General features: G+C 36.6%; 1 protein-coding gene across 1 annotated transcript in view; it reads left to right on the top strand.

Annotated features, from left to right (window-relative positions):
• Positions 1-26,606, top strand: part of me1 (malic enzyme 1, NADP(+)-dependent, cytosolic) — an 83,201-nt gene that overhangs the window by 12,391 nt on the left and 44,204 nt on the right. The window contains exons 2-3 of the mRNA XM_079625731.1: positions 16,102-16,235; positions 20,051-20,200. Coding sequence (XP_079481857.1) covers positions 16,102-16,235; positions 20,051-20,200 — 284 coding nt within the window. The remainder of the gene's footprint in view (positions 1-16,101; positions 16,236-20,050; positions 20,201-26,606) is intronic.

The raw sequence follows: 26,606 nt of genomic DNA, 5'->3' as shown, positions 1-26,606 counted from the left end.
ACGGACAGCTCTAATGATAGCATATGTTCTGGAATATTTTGACAATTGAAGGTCAACCAACTTATTGCACATATCAAGGCTTTACAGAACAGTCATATTAATGTCAGTAGCTTTGACATTATCAATCTTTTAGGCCTACACATTCTCTTGCACTAAAGCAGTAAAAAGTAAAGGAGAACTGTGATGGGAATGATTCAATATGTAAAACAACATAAACAGCAAATTACAGTAAATTTATCCAGTTCTTATCAGATTTGAGAAACTCTACATTTATTACATATACTGAGTGTGAGGAATGGGTGAGAGTACCGTAATCTCTTTTTGAAGGGCTCATGGGATTTTAAATCTGCTTTGAAATTTGTGCTTGCTTGCCTTTAATGCTCAGACTTCCCACAGGGAATGGAGAGAGTGGTCACAGTCTTTGCTCAAAGAGAAGGATTTTTTTAGGCTCTTAAGTCTACCTCCTTTTTGTCTTTTGTTTTCTTAAAGATGTGCAGTTTTTCACATGGATGGCCACCCTGTGGGTGGGCAAGTGAATAATTAACTAGATGTAAGGAGGATGTGAATGAATGGTGTCAAATTAAGTTCCCGGCACAATATAGCCCCAGAGGAGCTATGCTGATCCTGTGTAGTAATGAGGTTCAAGAGTCACTACGTCAGCAATCAAGAGTCAAATGAATTCAGGTTCATACAACAAGACTAGAACATGTCCCAAAGTCTGGGGCTCTGTGGCTCACCCTTTTATATGGGTGTCTTTGAGGGGCTCTGTAGCGCACCCCTTTTCACCTACAGTAATGATACTTCATACACTTATAGATCTTTTCGGGCCAAACAATTGCACTCTTAAGTCATACGCCACCCCAACAGGAAGTCGGCTATTATGGGTTGTTTTAAAAACGTATATGTCTGGAAAATGATATATACTCCCACAAGGGGATACATCTGATCACCACAAAGCTTGATCAGCATGAAGCCAAGACATTGAGAGTGCCAAATTACAAGCGGATTTTTGATATCTCGAACAGTTCAGACATGGCAAGGCAATTCATTATCTTTTACTAGCTATTGCATGTGGATATTTAGACATTAACAAAGACTATCCTACTTTCTGTCACAGTTTAGATTTAGTTTGTTTGTTTGCATAGCTCAACTAAACTTAACTCTCTCTCTCTCTGTGTGTGTGTGTGTGTGTGTGTGTGTGTGTGTGTGTGTGTGTGTTTGTTGTGTGTGTGTGTGTGTGTGTGTGTGTGTGTGTGTGTGTGTGTGTGTGTGTGTGTGTGTGTGTGTGTGTGTGTGTGTGTTAAATGCATATTTCCCGCGATGTACAGTTACTGGTAAGCCACCAGGGGCCTTGGGCCCATCATCGCTGCCTGCAGCTATATTTATGAATGATTTATATAAATCAAAATGATCGATTTTTCTTTTATACCAAAAATCATTAGGATGTTAAGTAAAGATTTTTTTCTAAAATGAGCATTTTTATCATAGGTCATTTTCATTGCCATTAAACTGAAATAGCTGAACATAAACGTACAAGCTTGATAAAATTATCATTCTAGAAGAAAATTTCAGATGGCACTTAGAGGCTTTTGCATCTGAAGTCTTCATATATAAAACTTTTTTGTGTGTGAGTGAATGCAGCACAATCGCGAACATAAATGGACAACTTTAAAGGCAATTTTCTCAATGTTTCGATTTGTTTTTTTGTACCCTTAGATTCCAGATTTTATATCTTGGCCAAATATTGTCCTACAAACTATACATCAATGGAAAGCTTATTTATTTAGCTTTCATATGATGTATAAATCTCAATTTCAAAAAATGTACCCATGTGACTGGTTTTATGGTCCAGGATCACAATTCCCGATGGACAAAATCAAGTCTGTGCTACATTTTTTTCTTGCTTTTGAAGCCGTTTCACTCAGACGTCACAATATAAGAAAATACAATCCCAAGTTCCTCCTTTTCATTCAGTAACACATGAATCCCAAAGTGAAAATATGTAAAAGCTATAAGAAGAAGCAGAATAAGAAGTGGTTTGATAATTATCATATATCATTTTTGTGGTAGATTGGAATCTTTGTAAAAATAATAATCGGCCTTGAGCGTGTTCGTGTCCACTGAGAAATGCCTCTGATCATGGTTATCGCATTAAGAGGGCTCCTGCTGTGCCTGTGCATTTGGGTTGTACTGTATGTTAAATTACTTTTGACTGATTCTTAGATCAAGACTAGAAATGCAACGAACCAAATGGCTCAGCCCAGTGTTATTATCTTTAACTAAAAGTACTAATAACATAGACAACAGAAAATAGAAAACTTAGTTGAAAAACTTATACTAAATGAAAATAAGAAATGTTGCCTTGGTAATAAACTAAAATAAGTTTAATTTGAAGCTCTAAAATTGTTACCTGGATATAAATAAAAACTAAAACTGAAATAAAAATAAATTAAATAGCAATATTTAAACAAATCCTCAGAAATCTAATAAAAAAAACTGCTAGTAAAAAGTAAAAATTACTAAAAATGTAACTAAAATGAACACGAAAACTAAAAATATAAAGATAATTTAAAATATGAATAAAACTAAAATAAAAACTAAAACAACACTGGACAAGATAAAAGTTGTGAACCCAAATAGTATATTTAGTGAATAATAATAATACAGAAAATTGACAAATAAGATGGAAGAACAAAAGAAAAGCATACAAAAAGTAAAAAATTAAAAATGACAAGACATTAGCATGAAACCAAAGTCAAAATAGTATATTATTACAATACAAAAGCAAAATACAAAAGGGTTATTAAACTAAATATGATTTAGGCTAGTCCATTTATACATCCCTCAGATGGCATTCACGGGGCTGCTTTTTGTGAAGAAATTAAATGTGTTGAACTCAGTGATAGTTTTAACCCACACTCTCATTTTGACTTGAGGAGACACAAAGTAATAGTATCCAGCCTTCTCTGAATCGAAACATGATTTTTTGGACAGCATCACGTCATATGGAAGACCGTTTAATGAAGCATCATGTTTACTTTTCCTGTCAGGAAAAAGCCCTTGCAAAGTGTAGCCAATGGTTTCTTAACATTGTCACTGCCCTGCTTTGTCAGTCTGCTTAGACCAGCTTCTGCAGGATGTCTGTTTGGCTTTATTTATTACTGCCATTGGTGTCTGCTACATTGAGGTTTCATGATTGGATGTGAGGTGAAGTGTCCTTGTCATGGCACAGCTCGTGTAGCAAGTGGAAAACAACAACAGATACTCTTTAACAATGTTGAATGTTTCTAAACGGTCTTATAGCTCATAATTTTCTGATGTTTGTCAAAATGGCAAATCCATTTGTGGTCAATTAAGATAATTGACTTCTTCTGTCTAAACAAAATCAAAAGGCAAACACATCAGTGTCCCATGATTCAGACAAATGGACCATATTTGAATGGACAGTTTATGAAGAAATTTACCTGACAGGCAGATAGCAATTTAGCCTTTGTATTGAGGAAGTGAGGCATTTGAAAGAAGCTGGTAACCTAAGGAAGGTTATAAAAGCTCTCCAAGGTTAAAAAACAATGATGTGACTCTCATGTGAGAAGGAGGGCAATTATTGTACCAAAGCATATTGTAGCGACAGATATGATGTTATGCACATTTGTGGAAATTTGCATTAAATTGTTTTGATAAAATCTGAAAAACAGTAATTCATTTCACAACTTCACGTGTTATAATCCTGAGCATGAGATTTAGCATTAGATATACATTTGTAATTGTAACTATTATAAATAAAAAGGTGTCATGGGAATAAGCAAAGCAGCAGCTTATATTGGTAACACTTTACAATAAGGTTTAATTTGTTAACATTTAAATTACCATGAATTAGCAATGAATAATACTTAAGTTTTTATTAATATTAGTCAATGTTAATTTCAACAATACATTTTTAAAAGTCAAAAGGCTGTCAGTTAACATGCACTGAACAAACAGTGAACATACATTAACATTTATATTGCTCATTGTTAGGTCTTGATAGCGAATGCATTTACTAATCTTAATAGGTAGGTCCTAATTGTAAAGTGTTACCATAATCTTTTGTGAGTTTTAATTGGATCTTCTCCACATATGAATTCTGAACTCTCTTATATGACTCATTTAAGTGCTGAAATTAAATTATTCTTCCAGACAATATAATTGGTTCCATTTGGGAAAAAATTTATGTGTGCATTGTTCCTTTGACTCTTTGCCATTAACGTCAAATTCATGAGCTAGCTGTCAGGTTGTATTGTTCTCGGGACGGTCAAGTGAATGGAGAACTGGTTCTTATTACAACCAGAAATGGTTATTTTGAGAGAATTAATAAAACACAACCTGATTATTGGGTTTAGCCTGATTCCCGGACGAAGGACTCTTATTAGCCTGTTCTTTTAATGAATCAAAATATACAGTACATCACACAGTGTAGTCCAGTTCACAAACGAATGAACCATTCAAGCAAATTATTTTAAGGGAATCAGAAACACACATGACAAACAGTGCTGTTCTATTCTTAGACGAATATATCTTTTGAACCAAGGCTGTGTCAGAAATCGCCTCTATACCCTTAAATATAGGGCACTATTTGAAGGGACAGCCATTTGTAGTGGTGTCTGAAACTATAGTAGATGTTATCGAGTGCACTCATTCAAATTCCATAATGCACCGCAATAATGAGTGTACAACAAGTAAATTAAGTCAATTCAAGTAAATTAGTACAGGTCGACCAGTGTGGAGTCCGAATCCAGGGATTGTTAAGATGTGAAGGACTCAAAATTGTGAAAAACCTGATTCCCATTCATACACTCAACCTAGATTGCCTGTTGAGGTGTAAATTCAAATGACATACCTTCAATCTGTTTAAATCAAATAAATACTAATGTATAGTTTGACAGTGATGAAAAAAATCTTTATTTAGTTCGACAGCAGCGCATGCAGCTTGTGGACAACTCACTGCAGGACATTTTACAACAAACACTAGTGAACGAAAACACTTAGAGTACCAAACACTTCTTGTATTACTATTAACAACACTACAATTATATTTTCTATTAAAATGTTACTGTTTTTTTCTTCAGTACACAAAGCTAATATAGTCAAAGCTAATTGCTACATTTGGAACACTTACAAGTGCACAAGTGGGTTCTGTGATGAAATGTGATATTTCAGTAACATTATTGTGACAAATTGTCTAAAGAGCCCAACACATACTTTCTGAAGTTTTTCTGTTGTTTTGATCAGAGTGGATTTAATTGTAAGCTTTCCAGTCACTTGAGTACTCGTTCTTGTCCATATTCTGAGTTTCTGAATAGTTGGTAACCACAGTCGCATTTACAAGTATTTTTTTTCTTCTATAATACACGGACCACTTTGTTTCAACTAGCCTTGTCACCTAGGCCATTCTCTCTGTTACTTTTAAACCTTCCCCTTTGTGGTTTCCTATTTAGTCTTTTGTCTAGTTGTTCTGATCCTGTTCCTCAGTGCTCTGATAAAAAGATACAGCTGGAGAGACTTGTTTTTTTTGGTACAAAGAGATGATGACAGACCATTTGGGAATGATAAAGGAAAAGTGGTGCACATTAAAGAGGAATAAAAAAACACTGTCAGGGTTGATATACTTGAGAACAGGTTATGAGCCTGACCACGGACTGAGTGCCCGGAGGGATTGAATGCATATTTACCCGGCCTTGACTCGCTCTTGGCCATGAGGTCTCGGAATTTTATTTATCATCCATTATACAATTGGTTCTATAAGTCTATATAATTTTATAAAAGATAAATGTCTCCTAATTTCAATAAAATAACCCCGGTTAGGGGTGTGTTGACTCATGGGAACTGAGGTTCAAGTCTGGCCTACGGCATCTTATTTCCACTCTTCTTACTTTTATTTCGAGACCCAAGTTTTGTGGCTTTTAGTCATGTGTTTGCTTTAAAGTCATCTATAGGTTAGTGCACTACTAAACATTTGCAAAATTGACTTTTAGCAGATAGACAATATACATTTACAGTTTTTATCTTCTAGGAAAACATAGCAAACATATTGATAAAAATCTCCCTGTGCTACACATTTTTGTCCAATCAAAAAAGTCATGGTTTATGGCTGTGAATGAACTAATATGATTTAAAAAAAGAAAAGAAAAAACAGGGAATGGGCCCTTATATAATAACAGGCACAACAACTAAAGCTAGAAGCCATTAAAGCAGCAAGTGATAAAAGTTATCTTCAATATGAATAATCTCCTTGTAAATGTCTCTTTGACCATAACACAAATAGCGACATTTATTTTTATTTAACAGAATTTACACTTTAAGTTGATGGATTAGACAGTGCTTTTGTACTATTGTTAGAGGTCGTGACCGAATTCAATGCAGCTTTTTTCAGTGCAAGCCCTACACCTGCAGTCCAGGCCTGTAAAGATTTTGCTTGCTGTTTAGAACGGGACTATTAATGTCCACCAACCATCTGAGACCCCGGACTGAAAGAACATTTTACTACCTTAGCAGAAAGCATTGAAAAATGCCCCCTTTTACAACTCTTTAGACATTGTTACTTTTGTGGACAACATGGTGAGCATTTTGAAAATAGAATCGCATGCAGAGGAAGGGGAATTTCACTGGTACGTGATCTGTTTGTGTCCCACAGCTATGGCAACCCTTCTTAACAATCATCTTACTTAACATGGCAGGGTCAAAAGTCAGAGTGTAACTTTTAACAATTAAAGGAAGTAGATGGATTTGGATTGTTGTTTTTGCAAAATGTGCTGCTCTGTTGCTCTGCTGGATTGTGGATTTGCAGATATGAATAGTGATTTAGATTAGAAGCATATTGGAAAAATCTTAAACAAAGCTGCATTGTGCAGAGTTGTACTTTAAGATTAACCCACATTCAGTCAGCTGCAAAAATGATTCATAAAAATAAATCTTATTTGTACAGGTGTGTCTGCCCTTTTGTTTTTGTGTGTTAGTGTTGAAAAAAGCTGTAGGTTTTTATGTTTAAGTATTTTTGACATTTCAGATCGAAATAAGTATAAAAATAAGCGTGATGAAGAAAACAATGCAGTTGACAGCATCTTTTCAATCTCACCACAATGGTTTGTCCGTGCTGAAAAGACCAGCTTACACCAGTAATGTCTGTGGTGGTAGAGGCATGGTGAGAAATTAATTTGATGCAATAAAAAGGCTACTCTCAGGCAGTGCCAACTTGTCAATCTCTTGGTTGGTCTGCTGAATAAATATTTAAATAAGTGTTTTTGAGTATAGGGAGGATTATTTTTTGTCCAGAAATATGGCTGCTATTTTGGTAAGAAAAAAGAAAGAAAAAAGTCTGCAGCCTCTCTGATTCAGTTGAGTTCAGATAGATGGTGATTCCTTCATTCTCCAGCTTAGAAGATATATATATATATATATTCTAAGCTGGAGAATGAAGGAATGAAGGAATATATATATATATATGTATGTATATATCATTGAACTTTAAGCAGTAGTCAAAAGAAAGATAGTCTGGACTTCAGGATCAAAATTTTTGTTCAGTTCAGAGTTTGTTTTTGGAAAAGGACCAGGAGATCAGGACACCTTTGATTCGGAGCAGATCAAAGAACTAAGAACAAAAGCCAACAATGTCCTTATCTCATCAATTTTTTTTTTTCTTGTTTTCTCCTTTATACATGAACAAACACTTCACAAATATTTTTTGATAGTGATATCTCTTAAAATGAGTCTTATCATTGAATCCCTTGTGGAGTTCATAAGCATACTTAATACGTCTAATTTTGCCTGTCTGCCTTCGACTGTTTTTTCATCCAAATGTAGCAAAAGGCTATAATAAAATACATATTTCACTGTTGAATTAAATATTTAAGGATGTTTCACATAATAATCTTTTAATTTGATTCCTTGTGGAGCCATCTGCATTTTTAGTTTGCTTAATGTTGGTTTCTGCTTTTTTGCTTTAAAGTATTAGTTCACTTTTAAAATGAAAATTGTGTCATCATATACTCACCCTTAAGTTGTTTCAAACCTGTATGAATTTCTTTCCTCTGCTGAACACAAAGGAAGATATTTAGAAGAATGTCAGTAACCAGACAGTTTTTGGTTCCCAATGACTGCCATAGTATATTTTTTTCCTACTATGGCAGTCATTGGGAACCAAAAACTGTCTGGTTACTGACATTCTTCTAAATATCTTCCTTTGTGTTCAGCAGAGGAAAGAAATTCATACAGGTTTGAAACAACTTAAGGGTGAGTATATGATGACAGAATTTTCACTTTAAAAGTGAACTAATCCTTTAAGATGAAACTGTAAGGAAAAGGCTATATTGTGTTTCATTTTGCTTTTGTAAGACTGGAAAAACTGGAAGTTTTACAATTTACACATCATTCCCTACACATGCTGTCCTGAATTCACCCAAAAATCGATCTGGTTTAATATGAACAATTATCATACAGTATTATACATGTTTGGTATCATTTGAAATGCCTCAGTGCGACTGGTACAAAGGTCTCATTCCCACAGAAGTAAACAAAAAAGTTAATATGGTGGTTAAGGTTAAAAAGTTAATATACATACCTGATATAATAAATTGTAAACATTTGATTTTATTCTAATCGACTCTGACATTATTTTCAGTAAAGAGTTAAAAAGAATAGTCAAACATTCACTCACATTAAATGAGGCACAGATCATTAAAACCATTTTCATTAATGGAGTCAAATGAAATAACGAGTTGATGCATATGAGAAAATGTATTTCATTTAATCAAATTACTGCCACAGGCCTTCCCCCGCTGATCGAATGCCGCCATTGGGTCGATCGAGCCAGGACTTACACTTTCTAATTGGTGGGTGGAAAAAAGATAGTGTCAACTTAATAAAAGTAAATATTTTCAGATAATGTTTTACACATATTATAATATTATTTTATCTATCACAATATAAATTAGTCTTTGTACATGGGAAAATAAAGCTCATTTTATATTTTAGGGGATCCCCACAAGGGGATTATTGGAGATTTGTGCCATCCAAAAGTTTGTAAAAATAAACATGGTTTAAGAAGCAATCAAGTGGGAAAAAAATAGAATTAAAAATTATACCTTTCCACTGGAATATCATCAGACAACATTTATTTTGTATTTGTGGCCCTGATTGAAATATAGTTACTTGTTATATATATTTAAAAAAACAGCCCAACAAGAGAATTACCTGAACTTAATGTATTACTCTTTAAAGATCACAGTTTTTCATCACCGTTTCATTTTGCAACAGATAGGGCAGCCTTAAAATCAAACATCCATTTTACTTTACTTTCAGTTGGTGTTGAGAGATAAGTGGAGGAGTGATTATGTGAGTGTGTGTGTTAGATCACATATTGATGGTTTTGTCATTGAGCTTTCAGCAGAGTGTTCTGTGTAAACAGACCAATCTCTGTGGAAATTATCAAGCAGGAAAGTCAAGAATCTGAGTCATCATTCTGGTTCCATAGTTTGCTTACCACTATAAAAAGTCCACAATTCATAAAACACAGTGCTGACTCATAGCCAGACAATTTATTATTGATGGAGGGGAATTTCTGCACTTTTGCTTTATTTTGCTGATGTTTTGGAGATGTATCACATTGATGTTTGTTGATGCAGTCTTCACTTTTGTTTGTGCATGTGAGTCACACTCTCCTCCAGATGCTGAACAATTCTAATTTCAGTACTTTATCTTTATTATTGCTCACTGTTCAAGTACATATTTTTGGCATTTGGAGTTATCTCACAACTTAATGATGCACATGTGGATCTTGCTTATTGCACTTTCCTAAAGGTTCACACGTGCGATTGTCTTTCTGCATTTGAGATTATTTGCTTCTTGTTTTTGTCTTCTTGCCCATCTGGTTAGTTGCCATTTAAGTGATGCTTTTATAGATTTTTTTTACACAAACCAGAGCCGAGTCTCAAGAGTCTCATGCAATGTCATCATAGATCAGAGGCATTAAATGGATTGTTCATCCACATATGAGAATTCAGAAAATTGTCAACATCAAAACAGCTTGAGTTTCTTTATTCTGTGGAACAGAAAATGTCATCTTTTTTGTCCATTCAATGAAAGTCAATAGGCTCAATGTTGTTTTTGACCTCATTGACCCTTATTGTATGGGCAAAAACAGTTCTGCAGAGAAAAAAGTCAGTCATGCAGGTTTGGGTAAACTATACCTTTAACTATACCTTTAGCATAAACAATATTGATGTCTTATGGCTTGCTTCTTGAGGATATCAAACCAGCAAACATTCAGACTTAATCCCTGTACCACTCCACCCAATCTGATATGCTTTAGGTCAATACAACATCCACCACACTACAGTATTTGCACCCGTGGCTTTTTGCTTGTGTCCTACCTACAAGTCACTTTATATGGTCATATGGACTGAATTAAGAGCGTGGGAAGATGTATGTGGCATTAATACAGCTCCCACTCTCTGATCCTTTGTTTGTTCTGGAGGTGGATCATCTGATAGGTACATTTCATTGACATAAGGGAGCTTGGTACACTTGCCTCTGTGTCTGATCACTAGCATGGTTATTGCATTAGGTCAAAGTATTCTCTTAACAGAAAACTTTTTAGTCTTTTCACTTACAGTAGATGAAGGACTACTTGGACATAAGAGAAATGTGAGAAGCACAATGAGAACAAAAACTCGGCCTCTGATCTCTTTCTCAGAAATAGAGCCAGTGTGTATATTAGACTGACATGGACGATTTCCTTTCTCACGTCCCTTTTTCATTTTGAGAATCTGAAATGGGCCAAGTAGTGAACCCTGCTTCACACCATGATTTCCGTTTGGATCAAGATATGGAGTTATGTTTGGTGTGTGAATGTTGGTCTACTGTGTGTACAAGACTGTAGATATGCATAGTTGGGCGTTTCTTCAACTATAGGGACTTTTGGCCCTGTGGAATTTTTTTTAAATAAATGATCTTATAACATGCTTTTCACAAGCTTGTTTATCATACACATTATCAGACATTAATATGTCCCTTTAACATTATCCAACAGTTTTTCTTTTAAAATAATGCAAACTCCCACCACAGTTACATAGTTACATATAATTGCATTTCTGTGACATTTCAATATTTTTTAATATTTTAAAATTTTAATCTGTTTTCATAAAATAGAAACCAACCAAACATAAAAGTAGCCAAAGTTGAAGAAACACCCATTAGCAGTGCTTTGGTCTCACTCCAAGAACACACATGTCCTGAATGTACGATAAGAAAAGTCACATTTCGATTGAGGTTATGCAATGGCTCAGCTCAAACTTTTCACATCAGTGAGATCACAAAATGCAATACTTCATCCAGAGCGGCTCATTGTAACGCCACTGACACATTTGTGCTTCATGGACTCTCATGTATTCTCCATTACAGGATCAAGAAACATCCCTCCCACTGTAAAGTTCCATTGAAGAACAGCTTTGCCTGCTTTTCTGCCTTTTTTTTTTGCCTTGGTGCTTTTTTGGCACTCTATGAAGCAGCTGCAACTTTTTTCCACGTACAAGTACTGGGAATTTCAGGATTCAGATTGAGTTTGAATTGGAATCCCCAAATTCTTCTTCAACGTGACCTCTTACTTGAAGTCTTGAAGAGCTTTTGAAAGCTGTAGACTGGCTTTTATCAGTCAAAAGCAAGGCTTTAATGTTTGCCACAAAGTGCTTAGTGCTGTTTGTTTGGGGTGGTACTTGTCATGGCCAAAATAGAGGGGTGGTGGCATTGATCTTGAGATTACAGGTTGGCATGCACAGCACCTCTCCTTACTTGAGCTTGTGTGGGCATAACACACGTTGGCACACAACACATTGGCGTCTTTAATGTGGTTGTTGCGCATGTGGAAGCGTTCACACATTCCTGCCCTGCCTGTCCCTTTATTGCTACAAAAAGCAAAACTGTAACAACCTGAGCCAATGGCAGGGGCTCTGATATAGGTTTAGTTCATCATTTACTCATCAGCATGTTGTTCCAAAGCTGAATGATTTTCTTTATTCTGTGAAATTCTCTACAAAAGAAGATGGTGTGATATTCCTGTGTTGTTTGGATGCCATTGACTTTTTAAAATATCTTCTTTTGTGTTCCACAAAAGAAAAGTCATAAAGGTTTATATAGGGCTGCACGATTAATCAAAATAAAATAAAAATCGCAATATGGCAAAGTGCGATTATGAAATCGCAAAATAAATTTGATTTAACTAAATACATATTTTGCAACCCTTTTTATCTAGATAGCAGCACTACTGTTGTGTAAGTCTCGCACTCCACTTGGAGACAAAGCAGAGTCGCTCTTAACTAGCGCCAAGTACCTCACCAGTTCCCACGCCAGCCTCGCCAGGAGCTCAGGGACTCATTGCTCTAATCTTGCCATCCATGCGTGCCATCAAACAGACCACTTTCCCCAGTCCAGCCATCCATGGCCACGATCAGAATGCCAGTCCTGGGGCCTGTGGACGTGCCCTCCAGAGTTCCACCTGCAGCTCCATTGACAGAGACGTTAATTTGCCGCTTGGGCCCGGTTCCACCGATGTCTCCATTACACATATGACACAAGGAACCATTCAGTGTTTGTAGAGCTGTTTGAGTAATTATATTTGATTAGGTAGAGCTGTTCTCATTGATAATTAATGGTGCTTGCTTTTTGCAAGCAACAGTATTGCTATTGCTTTATTGCAGTATTGCAGTATTGCTATTTTGTCCCGCCGAAAACTGCTACTCCACCCGCAGTTTTTGTCACAGACCCATGAATGAGGTGTCAAAAACGTGCGGCCTTGTGCCTCCTATGACTCTTAAAAGGGATCGGGGGTACGGTGTTCGCCCCAGGGGCGAAAAAGTCGCCGAAAAATCCCATAGACTTAACATTGCGACAAACTTTGACGAGTCACGGCTCAGAGCGAGGATTTCGCAGAATGTGAAATTTACCACATTTGAAGAGGCTGGCAGGCTCTGTAAGAACATACCTCACAATGGGGTAAAAGTTGCACCCCTGGGGGGCAGGAGCGGCCCAAAGTTTCCACATTGACTTACTATGGTGTAGGACGGCCCATTTTGTATTGAACATAACTCTGGATCACAGTGTCATAGAGACAAGGGGGCCTCATTTTACTCAGACGGCCAATCAGTCTCGGGATCATTGTGAAGCTATCAGGCCACGCCCCTAGCAACCATTTAGAGCACCTTAGCAACAAAATCCATAGACTTCCATTGAAAGAGATCAAAGGGATATCTTTGGATAGAAGATTCATAGAAACATGGGGGTGGTCTCGTTTGACTCGGGCCAGCAAACAGCCAATCATGAATCACATCAAAACTTCCTAGCCCCTCCCTAGTAACCAAAATCCACAGAGGATATCTTCCATTCTGAATGTCACAGAGGCGTGGGAGTTGGTTTATATTATTCATACTGACAAGCAGCCTTTGGAGTCTCATTATTGGCAGCTGCCAAGCCACTCCATAGCAACCAAACAAAGTACCCTAGCAACCGTTTACCAAGACGTATATCTCTGCATCAGAACATTGTATAGAGGCAAACAGGACTTCCTACATGCTACACATGCTAGCATTGAATAGCTACATGCTAATATTGATTAGTGCTAAGTGCTAAATCATGCCAAGAAAATGCTGAGTTCAATGCTGAATGCATGAGAAACATGGAGTTCGGCTTTTTTTGACTTAGACTGTCAACTACTCTTTAAAAATCATCCCATAAACTGTATAAGCACACCATAGCAACCATATAGAGTACCCTAGTAACCATACAAACACATGAATAAGCCATATCTCAGCACCAGAACATCGTACAGACATGGTTGTTGTTCCGTACACAATAATGTGCAACCGGGTCGTGTTTTTTGCCACTGCAAGCACCATTCACATTTTCTTCTGGAAATGTACATTCTAGTTCCTGTTGCTGTTTCTTTCGAGTCATCTTCAGTCTTCTCAAATCACTAGTTACAAGAATAGCAAGCACTTTTGGGCATTTGCATGTGTCAGTAAAGGTCAATGAAATGCTTATTTCCATCAAAGTTGTCTTGGATATGTAATCATAAGTGTCTAGGGATAGTATTGCATGAACCATAATAGAGAAAATAGAATGTCCATTTTTAATCACAAAGGTTGCAATTCAGACCTGGCAAGATGGCGGTGACTTTTCGAGGCTCTTAAATACAGACCATCAGTGGCGCACTGCACAGTTAGCTTCAGAAGATGACAGACGCGATAGAAGCTACAAATAGCATTCATTGCTTCTGAGTAATAAGTCTGTATTTTTGCCACAGAATCTTTTTAGAAGCCAAAAAGTGCTGTATGCTATTGAAGGTGTAGCTGTCCTGTCACAAAGGAGTTTTGTCCGAGGAAGTTTGAGGATTTTTACGTTTCAATAAATAGTAAAACAAATCTATTTCATTGTGTATTAACATACTTTATACGTATATTAATATGTTTATATTTATTTATATTTTTAAATATGCATATTAAAATGTATCTACTTATATACTGTCAAGTCAATTCACCTTTATTTATATAGGCTAGCGCTTACAATACAGATTGTATCAAAGGAGCTTCACAGTGATAACATGAAAATAATACAACAAAGTTTGTTTCTAGAAGAAAATTGCATCATCGTCCACCTTAAGTAAGGCAGATCAATAATATTGTTGAATAATAAATGTCCCCAACTAAGCAAGCCAAAATCCAAGGCAAACAGTGGCAATCAGGTGACAGAATGGAGAAAAAAAAAACTTGGGAGAAACCAGGCTCAGTCAGGGGCCAGTTCTCCTGTGGCCAACGAGCGAACAGTGTATGATTATGATTCAGGCAGCATTACAGGTCAGAAGTCGGATTGGATCAAAACATTCAGAATATGAATTCAGTTCCATCTGGATATGCATTCATATATTTTCGTCTGTCTGCTTTTATGGTTTAGATAACATTTTCATAAGTTTCAACATAGACTGATCACACTCAGATTTAAATTACATTGCAGATAATTCAGAAATATTGCATTTGATTTACATCTCATGAAGTAGCAGCAAAATCCTCAGAATTTTTATAAGGCGAGTTCCTCTGGGTCTCAATTGCGTCAATAACACCACATCTTATTGCACGTGCGCAGAGTAGTCTTTGTTTACGGTCAAAATAATTTTTACAAACATACCACTTAACATAACCAGATGAAAAAGGGTTGAAAAGCCAAGCTTGCATATACTTGTTTAAAAAGCAGATCTAGCACAGCCTTTCAGGGTTTTGGGCCTTCCTTAGTGGTTCCTCTGTAGGAGCAGCCAGAGGCGCGGCAATGATGATGCAAGTCTGTCATTAAGGAAAAGACAGGCTAGCTTCAAATACCACAGCTTTTGGTCTTGACAGATATTCATGTGGAGTCTGGTAATATGAACTCAGGGCCCCCTGGCTGTAGCATTTATATTGTAGAGGTCAGGGTCAGGGTAAATGTCAAGGGGTCGCAGCAGCAAAGCAGCAATCTTGCCCTTTTAGCTGTACATCACACTGAGATGTGATCCAACCGTGACCCCTGTGACCTTTCTTAGGCTTTTCTTGCATTACTGACTCCCCACCATAACAAACAGTGAGACTGGAAGAGAACTCTATGACAACAGCGACAAAAGGCCTTTTAAGTCATCTGAGACACACGCAAAGGGAATATGGGGATTTATTTAAGCTTTTCCAAACAATCTTTTAATAATACAGCTGCTGAAGCTTAGCTGGGTAAAGATTAATTATTGAAATGAATGCAAAGTACATATGTTTCTTATTACTATAGTAGCCCTTGTAGAGACTTTACATATTTACATGGCATACAAGTGTAATTAAGGAAAATCTGAGGACTTTAAATATCTGTTATACTTGTGTGTGTGTGTATATATACACACACATACATACAGTATATACCCTTTTTCACTCCAAAAAAAGGCACATTATGGAGGTTGCAAACTTCAGTTCTCTTTTATTTTAAACTTAGCAGTTCACATCAGTTCTCAATGCTCAGTAACTCCTGTAATAATTGTTAATAGTTGACTGTTCTTTGTCCTCTCTGCAGGGGATGGCCTTCTCCCTGGAAGAGCGCTTGCAGCTGGGCATTCATGGCCTGTTGCCTCCCTGCTTCCTCAGCCAGGATGTACAAGTTTTGCGGGTCCTCAGAAACTACGAGCTGAAAAAGGATGACTTGGACAGGTGAGGAAATGGTTTAGTGACGTCCATCCGTTTGCTCTCAGTCCTGCTTCATTAGAATTACTCTCTCAAATCAATGAGTTGTTTTCTGTGACTAAAGTTCACCCCATCAGATCACAGAAACAGTGTTATGTAGAAACATTAGTGTTGTTGCCGCCATTTGCACAATATAAGTAGATCCTTTGTTACAGCAAGAACTATTTTCATTTTCTTCTCTTTTTTGCTTTCCCCATTTTTCTGAACTGCAAACAAAGAGACATCAAGAGTTGACAAGACATAAAAAGCATCATCAAAGTGTCATCAAAATAACATCAATAGATCTTTAACTATCATGTTAGTTTGCATTTTCACAGAATTCATTAGTCCCTGTAGGGGATCTGTTTTGCAACCCATGTTTTGCATTCCTGACTTTTTTGGAAATGATGTTTCCGTCATATCTCAAGGCTACTAGTCACGTAACAGTCTTTGGTTTGTCCTCGCAGACAGTGGACAAGGTTTATTTCTGGATGGGTCGCTTTCAGACGAATGACCCTGACCTCGGCATGCATATTACTGACTGCTTGAGCAATGAGGGAGTCTTTCCCAGACTATCAAAGTTATTTTGCTGCCTGAATTTTGTATGGGACGGGCAGCCCGCCAACATTTTTGACAAAAATATCAAAAGTCAAAGTAAAAAAAACAAAAGAGAGTAAAAACATGCATTTGCTTGGATTATGCAGGGAGACTACACAACACATTTTGACAATCTTCTGGCAAAGTGCAGCACAGGCCTCTGAAACTAGTCTCTGCCATAACCAGTGGTTAATGGGTTAATGGGTTCAGACTGTCAACATGACTGACGAGCGATAGTGATTAAACATTAGGCCTAAACATACAACAAGATGGAAGGAACAGAGCTCTTAGAGCTAATTCATCACATAATGCAAATAGTTTCATTTGTTTGATTATTGTCACGCAGTGTGGACTACTATAAGGCCCTGTCCCAAATGGCACCCTAAACACTCATGGTCTTCCTTCGAGTCACTTTTGTGATGTAATGCCCCTTTGACTGTCGGGAAGAAGTCTGCGGCGGAGCTCGCTTCAGTGCTGGCTTGGCAAAAGTGTGCATTGAGGACGCATATCGACCGCAAAGGGGATGCTCGCGAGCACCCTTCTGAAACCTGAAATGACAAATGGCACTCTACGGTCTCATGGACTTAACAGAGCAGCCATTGTAAGTCCACAAAACCGAAAGTGCATATGAAGTGTGCCATTTGGGACTTTAAAAGAAATGTAGAAAATGAAAGATGAAAAAGAATGTAGATGAGAAAGAAAGAGAAAGAAAGAAAGAAAGAAAGAAAGAAAGAAAGAAAGAAAGAAAGAAAGAAAGAAAGAAAGAAAGAAAGAAAGAAAGAAAGAAAGATGCATTAATAAAGAAGCTGTGTATCTAAATAAAAATTATGCAAAGAAATTATTCCCTAATCTAAGGTCGAGAATTATCATGCTTTTTAACATGGTCTAAGCACCTCATTTTGAAGTTCTGCCTTTCCCTTCATTGTGCCATTGCATATAGAAGGAACAGTATAAACTCTGTGAAAGCCATTACTTCCATCAGTTTATTGGGAATACATACAGCTTTACAGCAGTTGGCTTTGCCAAAATTGAAGACGGCCAATCCAGGCAGATTCTAGCTTCGAGCCGAGTCTCAAGAATGACATTTGGTTGACTCTCCTGAGATTTAGTTAGGTAACAAGGTGCCAAAATATCACTCACACATTTCACCATCACAAACGCTGTCAGAGCACTGCGGTCTAAATTTGTCGTGACTGTCATGATAGAGCTGACACTTTAAGGTAGGGTTAGATTTTTTTCTTATCCTACCTTGTGCACTTTACAGTCCGGGTAAACTTCTGATAGTTTCCTTCTGCCTGAGGAAGGTGGGCACACTTTTTCTGAGCCAAACAAGAGAGATATTATGCTCTTGCCTTGATGGAAAGCTTGCTCGCACTGATGGGGAATGTGACGTGGTCTTGTTAATTTGGGTCAGATGTAGAACTTGAATGTATTTCTCTTGAACGTATTTCTGTAACAAGGAACTTGTGTCTAAGATCTCTGGGGGCATTTTTGCGTATTTTTCCTAACATTTTGACATAAGCAGGGAAAACCCCCCAATTATTCTTGAGCTTTGTTTCAAGCAGCAGCACATGGTCAAGACTTTTTAATGTGACAGTCTGGTCATCTATGTACTACTTTTGTTGGCATTTTCATGTAATTTCTGTCCTCTGATATAGTATGTGTCCCTCTCCCTATATGCTGTAAACCAACTTTACAATACAATTTGAGTAAGTTTCTTGCCTCAAAATAATGAAGAAATCTCTCACTTTCACTCTGGTAAGAGAAACAATATAATATAATATGTAATAAAAAATTGTTAAATAAAATATAATACTTCAACATATATTAATATATTATGATTTTTACAAATTAAATATATATTTATATTAAATATTATATTATATAATTGGTGATATTTCATTTTTTATGGTATTTAAAATCCACCATACAACTACAATAAATCCAAAGTAAAGACAAACAAGCTTGGATGTTTCATTAAAGACAGAGGAAGCTACTTAGTCTGTTTTTCAACCACATTATTAAAGGGGACCTATTATGCCCCTTTTCAAAGACTTTATTATGTTTTTCATGCTTGAATGTTTACATTATTTCAGCACCTCTCTTCCCAGTCTGTCTGTAACACAATTTATTTCCTGTCTTTTTGAAGCCCCTCCTTCCGAAAAGCGCAATGTGCTCTGATTAGTTTGCTGGACCAGAGTTTTATGATTGGTCAACCGCTTCATGCGTGTTTTGGAAATGTTACACTCCTAACCACACCAGAGAGTTTCAACACACTACTGATGCAACTCAAGCAGGCCTCGTCCACTTTTTTTTGCGTATACCTTGGGTGAAATTATATAAATAAGAGATATTCTTACGTGTGTACATTCCCAGAGCAAAACTCAAGACTACAATCAGTTCAGAAACTAGATTATTAGATAATAACTCTAGGAGTGGACTTTGTAAACCTTTTTCATGCTCGAACAGCAACATTACAAACTAAAATGTAAAAAAAACATAATAGGACTTAAATGTCGGTATATAAAACATGATCGTTGTATACATTGTATACACTACTTGAGTACAGTAATTTGTGAAGATTTTTTTCCATTTATGAAGCTACATTTTAAGTGCACTTCTATTCATCCAATCAGAGAGATTTCCTCAGCAATTAGTTTATTATTAGTCTTTCTTTCATTCTGTCTCACCCGTTTTCTCCCCAGTAACCTTCTTACTCACTTGTGGATGTGGACTTGTCTGTTCCTGGTGTCACACTAGCTGAATCAGAACGACTCAAAAATAGGTCGGGGATGTCACACTTACTGACTGTTATTGCTGAAATCTTGTCATTTTCTGTCATAGTTCCAGATTAAGAATTGAAGAGGGCTGAACGATCAAACAAATATGTCTGACATTTTGCTCCGATTCCCTGTCACTGTGTTGAGAAGCTCCTTTTTGGCAGGAAACTTTAACATCACAATGACCAAAATAAAATCTAAAGCTGTTACGCCAGCTTTAAGTTGTTGGGTAGGTGGTTTGGGTAATCCTCCCTTAAAAATGGAGCAGTATAATCCCAGGAGGTCCTGAAGCTACTCACCATACCCTGTGTCCTGCTTTCTAGCTTTAATTGCATTCTTATTGTCCTTTACTTTAGCATCTGCTGTATGTTGTTATAAAATGTCCTTTAATGCATGTTGTTGTATTAATGTTCCACTTTTTTACAGATACGTATTTCTGATGGGCCTTCAGGACCGTAACGAGAAGCTGTTCTACCGTGTCTTGATCTCAGACGTAGAGAGATTCATGCCTATTGTGTACACGCCTACTGTTGGCCTAGCGTGCCAGCAATACGGCCTTACCTTCAGGAGACCTAGGTAAGAAGACTGCTGAACTTAATTTCATTTGTTTTTATAGTTAAGCTCTTTCTCCTTCACGTTCATTTAGCAAACACATCCATCCCACTGGCAGCTTATCTTTTAGCTCCTGGCGTTGTCACCCTGCTTTTAAATTGTTCTACAAATCATCAAATATCTTGCCTCAAGGAAAATGAAACTGAACTCCTCTAGGAAAGTTGAAACATCTGTCTGGAAAGTTAAATATACATCCTGTCGTAACAGAAATTGTATTGTATGGTGGAATTTGGAGACTATGCTCTCTGATTATTTGACTCCTTGAAGTATATACCAGTTTAAATAAGCATAACCTTTAGGTCATTGACGAGCTTGGCATATATTGTGAGATTGTTTGTTATCGCTCTTTGCTTCCTGTCCTGGTTCAATGTGATTAGCAGTCATTATCACCCATTTTATCTCTCAAATTATGCCTTTTTTTTTGTCTTTTTCCCCCTCACCGCTGTACTTTGTGGTCTGAACATGATCAAATATAAGAATGCTTTTCAAGTCTTCTCATTGTTTTCAGTGATTCATTTTGAGGGATTTCCTAGGATCCTCAAATGAGGGGAAATTTTAGAGCATTCCACAACCTCAATGTTACATGAGAGACTTCCGCAATCTCCCTAAATGCAAAGTATTTGGAAAGAATGCCTTGCAGGCTCATTACCTCTGATATTATGATATAGGACAGTGGTTCTGAACTGGTGGGTTGCAACCCAAAAATGTAACCCAACTAACCGTATAATTGTGCATAGTTAAGATAGCAAGATAAATTAAAGAGAAAAGTTTCCATATACTTTGTTGTTGAGGTCAGAGACTGACATCATGTCATCATGACTCTAACCAAGGCCCTTCTCCATCGATTGCTCAGTTTAGCAAGGAGGCCAGCTCTAGGAAGAGTCCTTGTTACTACAAACTACTTCCACTAAGGATTATGGAGGCCTCATGTGAACCTTCACATGATAGATTTTTTTGTGGTCTTCCCCAGATCAGTCTCGACACAATCCTGTCACTGAGCTCTGCAGCCTGTTCCTTTGATCTTGGCTTGGTTTTTGCTCTGATATGTATTTTCAGCTGTTAGACCTTTTATTGAGAGGGTGTGTGAAATCATACAATTTCAATTGATTTTGCCACAGGTTAACTCCAAACGAAGTGTAGTAACATCTCAAAGATGATTCAAGCGAAATTGGAATGCTCGTGAGCTAAATTTCATGTGTCCCAGAAAAGGGTACAAATACTTATGCAATGTAATTATTTAAGTTTTGTATTTTTAATAATTTGCAAAGTTATCAAACTGTGTTTTGCTTTGTCATTATGATGTATGGAGTCAACACTGATTTTGTTGTAATTTGAAGCAGTTTAGCATAATGCTGCAACATAACAAAATGTGAAAAAAAGAAGAATACTTTCGCAAGGTTTTTTATTCTTTTTTAAAAAGGCAACATACTGCATAATAAAAAGGCTTTTTATCACTTAGGATCACCAGACTTTACAACAGCATGTTGTAATTGACCATGCCACTTTTCTTGTGCTTGTTCAGCAGGGTTTATAAGACCTTTGATCCCCAAATAATGGCAGAGTGTGAGATGACCTTTTTGCAGTGATGATTTAGACAGATCTTCCTGCTGACCCTCTTATTCCACCACTGATCTTCAGATGCCAGAGAACAGACGGGAGAATTTCTAATATTCTGAGGATGACCTTCCTTCCACAAAATTTTAAATAAAAAAGGACTTTCATGTGAAATGTCAGGGGTGCATGATTGACCTTTCCATGACCCAGGACTCTCGAATAACAAGTTATAACTGAATGCAAATGTGAAAGGACTTTGTATATTACTAAGTTCATGAAATCATTTTGGCATCTTTTGTGAAGTCTTTTGAAAGAGAAATAGGTGCATCATTATAGACTTGGACTGTTTTCAAAAACTCAAGTCGTCTGCTAGTTTAGTTTGTTAGATTCTGAGTAAGAGGGATTTGCTGTTGCAGCTCCAAAGCTCTAAACTGCAATTGTCGAATTGCTTATTAGCTTATTGACCTGTTTTAGAAGGGCAACATGGATTAACAGTGTGGTTGGAGCTTTTTCCCTGTCATTATTCCTGAGATAATGATAGAGAATTTGCTTAGTGGAGTTGTCATTTATGTTGAACACGTTTAAACTTTGTGGCCCCTATAAAGAGGTTTAAAGACTTGAATTCTTTCATTTGGCCCACACTAGGATCGCATCGATGAGCGTTTAGGACTTAGAAACTCCCTTTTCACTCATTTATCCTCGTTTCAAGAGAGCCGTTGGTCTCGCATTGAGTGGTTGCTTGTGTTTACTGGGTTTGAGTTTTTAGAAAACCATCAGTTTAAGATTTATTCTTACATAAAATGGAAATAAAGTTTGGAATTACAAAGATTTCACAAATAATGTGTTGTAACTTTTGGGATTAACCCTTTTGCTGATTTTGTGGGCCTTGTGAAACAATTTGGAGCTCATGTAGTATAGGCTTTGTGGGGTATAAAAATCACATCCAGAGTAAACACAGTTTTAGGTTGTGGAATGTTTAATTTGTCTCTCTTCTCACTTCTTTAAGGGTGCTCTGATCAGGATTTTTGGAGCCGATCACTTATAACAGGAAGTAGTATCTACCGATAACCGATACAGATCTATTTGAAGCCTTCTTTTTATCATGTAGAATAGTTTATATGTATGCTCCAATCAGGATTTTTACACTTCTTAATGTAAAATGTTAACGTCACACTCCGAAGTTTTGCCTAGAGCTAGGTGGGTCATTCAGGGACTTGTCACAGTGTTGTCTTCAATCCCTATTGCAGATCAATTAAATTTGGAACTCTCTGGACTTTTTGATCCAATTAGAATTACACTGCAGTGTACCTTGCAATTTATGGAAGCTATAGTATACTTTTGACTTATTTAACTTTCCTCTAGTACTAGCTACGAAGATGTACTCTGACCTTTGGATGATTACAACACATTGTGTTTTGAAGCCAATGTGTTGTATAGCAGATTGTTAATAATCTATGCAATATTCCTTGTTACCCAATTCCAGGCCAATGTTTCTCTGTAACAAATCATTGAAATTGGCAGAGTTGTTTAAATTCCTTTCCTCCTAGTAAAATTGTGGAACCTTACCCTAAAGCGAGAGGCTGATGAGAGAAATAAGGTGTAGCTTTGTTTCAGTTGGTGTACTTGTTCATGATGGGGTGTTTTTATTATTTTATTTCCACATGCAAGTATCCAGCAATGGAACACTGTGAGGTAATAATATTAAACAATTTTATTAAGTTAAGTGCTAGTGCACTACAGATTCCAGAATAATTTAAAAATCCATTTGTGTTGGAGCTTCGGGGCGAAGCATCTTCCTATCCTGTGAATTTGCATGTACTATAGTTGATTTGCTGTACAGAATGTGAAGCACTGAATATCACAGGACTTATTTAAGAAGAAATTATTTCCTAGTGGTAAGATGTTGAATGGTTTACCATTCTGTGATAGACGTAAATACCCTCCAGTTACTCAGAAACCTCATTTTCCAACCACAGTGATATACTGGCACATTCTGATATTTTTTTGCTTTATCCCGAGTAGAAGTCAGAGTTGTCTGTGTGGGATGGTTGTCTTTTTATGATGGTATACTAATCAGAAGGCATAAAAAGCTTCTTTAAGGCAGTTTATAGAACTTTGGTGATGAAAATAGGTGTTTCCTTGTAGAGCGCTGTGTGTTTTGAGCAGCTGAAATTGTACCATTTTGCTGTGTTGACTCTATAGTCGTTATTTAATTTTTATAAATATATATAGAATTATTTAAATGTGCTGCATGTTTACAATCCCATGTATTATATGGTTTGCAATCATGTGGTTCTTGTACCAGAAATTTTAATTGAGGCTGCAGGATGTTAAATTTAGACATGATGAATTAATTTAGCATGAAATGTTAAGGCCATGGCCCATGTGTCCAGTCCACTAAAGCATTTTTAGCCAGCTGAAAACGCCTTGCTGTGGGCGCGGTGCAGCATTTTTTTTTTTTTTTTTTTTGCTGAGACACTATCCACCTTATGTTTCAACGCAGAAGTAAGGTGATTTCTGTGAATGTGCGAGACTTCCGATTTATTAGCCGCTATAGCGAAATAATGAGGCAAATATGTAAGTGCAGTAAACTGTTTGCACTATAATCCAGCATGTTTATAATTAAGATAACACAATAAAATAAAATGGCAAGAAATATCAGTTTGCAATATCAAACAACATAATGAGCTGTTTTGTAAAGCTAAAAATAACTGAAAGCTAATGACACCTGCAGCCAGACACATTAAAATAACAACAAAAAAAAAATTCAGTTTGGTGTTTAGTGTAGCTCTCAATCAATGTGACACCAGCCATTTTGAAGATGTATTTGAGCTATACATCCTGTTATAAGCCTAAAAGGATTTCAGGAATCTCCCACTCAAGGGAGTGTCAAGGCACCTGACACAGTGTCTCTCACATATTGTGCAAATACACCGTCTGACCTCAAGGTTAACAATGCACATTTACCAGATTTTAGTGTCAGTTAATATAAAGGGAGCAATAAAGTATATCAGACTCATAGAAAAACAGGTGTTGTACACTCAAACAATGTTGTAATAATTATCTGCATTTTTATTTCCTCTTAAAACTGTGGTCATCAGTCCCACACATGCCAAGCCGTGGTATTGACTCCTCCTTGGTGGTGCTCAGAGGCCAACAAATTCTTCATCCAGATGTTTTATTTTAAGTTAGCTGTTGATCCAGATGTGTTAGTCTAGGTCCGTGCCATTTATTTGCTTTTGGAGGATGTTTTAATTTCCAGTCACCTTGGAAAGAAATTTGTGCTCAGAAGTTGGGTTGATAAAAAAAAATAAAAAAAAATAAAAAAAAAGCTCTTTACCCTTTTCATTCCTCATTTGAATGTAGTGTAATGAATTCAAGCCTTTAACAAAACATATATTTTACATAAAAATAGATGAGTCTGGAATAACATCAAATTAAACATCACCACGGTTATTAGGTCTTAGCCATGTGTTGTGAAATAATTTGAGCTGTTTTGTAAAGATAAGACACTATACCATTATATATGTGTGGCAAATCACATAATGCTTGTCTGTTGTTTTAAGATTATTTAGGGATGCATAAGGCTTGGATACAGTGTCATTGTGTAATTGTTTTGTTTTGATTGGAACAGCTTATGAAAGCACACTGCACAGTTTAATTGAATAAAAATGAACGGCTAATTTATGGCTGGAAGAATTTAAAGACCGATAATTTCACCCAAAAATGAACATTTCCAACCTTATTTACTCTACCTAATGTTAAAGTACCTTAAAAACATGTTTTATAAAAATAAATATATACAGTATATAGGGGGAGACCGGGGATGGTTGTAACACGGGTCAGTTGTAACAATTCCAATCTGTCCGATCAGGAACTAGTTTCAAATCACCTGATTCACTTCGCACATGCTTAGTTTACAGTAGTTCTTATTCCACATGTGATAAAGTAGAGCCCTGTGGCAGACACAGCACATGTTAGAGTGGAAGAAACTATTTTGAGGTAAGAAAGTAACTTTTTTTTACTTGTTTTGTTTTTGTTATGGGAATTTCTGCTTTGTAGTTAAACTCATCAAACTTTTATTATGTTTATTGTGTGTCTCTTTAGATATTTTCCATGCAAGTTGTTAGTGCTAATGTTTTGCCTGTTAGCTGTAAGGTGAGCTAGTTCATGGCTACATGACTCTGGGTTAGTTGGTACAACAATGAAACACACACACACACACACACACACACACACACACACACACACACACACACACACACACACACACACACACACACACACACACACACAGACACACACACACACATAATGTTCAAGTGTTACATTTTATTATGGCCAATACTAACACTGGCAGTAACAAACATGCTTGCAAACAAACAATGTTTGTGTTCAAGTTCAATTTATAATGGTCAATTACTATGAATGAGAGTGACAAACACACTGAGACTAAGAGTGACACTCTTATTTTTAAGTTATATTGAAAAGTCAGTGTTGAATAAAAACCTTTCAAAATATATATATTTTGAAAGGTATATATATATATATATATATATATATATATATATATATAAATCGTTTGGTTCTTCAAGTCTCAGTGTCACATTTGATCTGTGATTGAGTTTAATTTGAGTTGGACTTTGAGTTGATTTTGCACGGTTTCCTGTCTTTGGATATTTTCTTTATTGTGATTCATTATTTGGTTGATTCTCTGCACCCGTTTCTCATTTCCTTTGATTGGTCTACTTGCCCTGTGTTTGTCACGTTCTTGGTAAGATGTTGTCTCATAATAGTGGTTGTTCTGTTTAGGTTA

Source organism: Phoxinus phoxinus, assembly GCF_949152265.1.
Source record: "Phoxinus phoxinus genome assembly, chromosome: 10".
Taxonomy (NCBI): Eukaryota; Metazoa; Chordata; class Actinopteri; order Cypriniformes; family Leuciscidae; genus Phoxinus; species Phoxinus phoxinus.
Note: the sequence above shows the minus strand (reverse complement) of the source record. Positions and strands in the feature narration are given on the sequence as shown.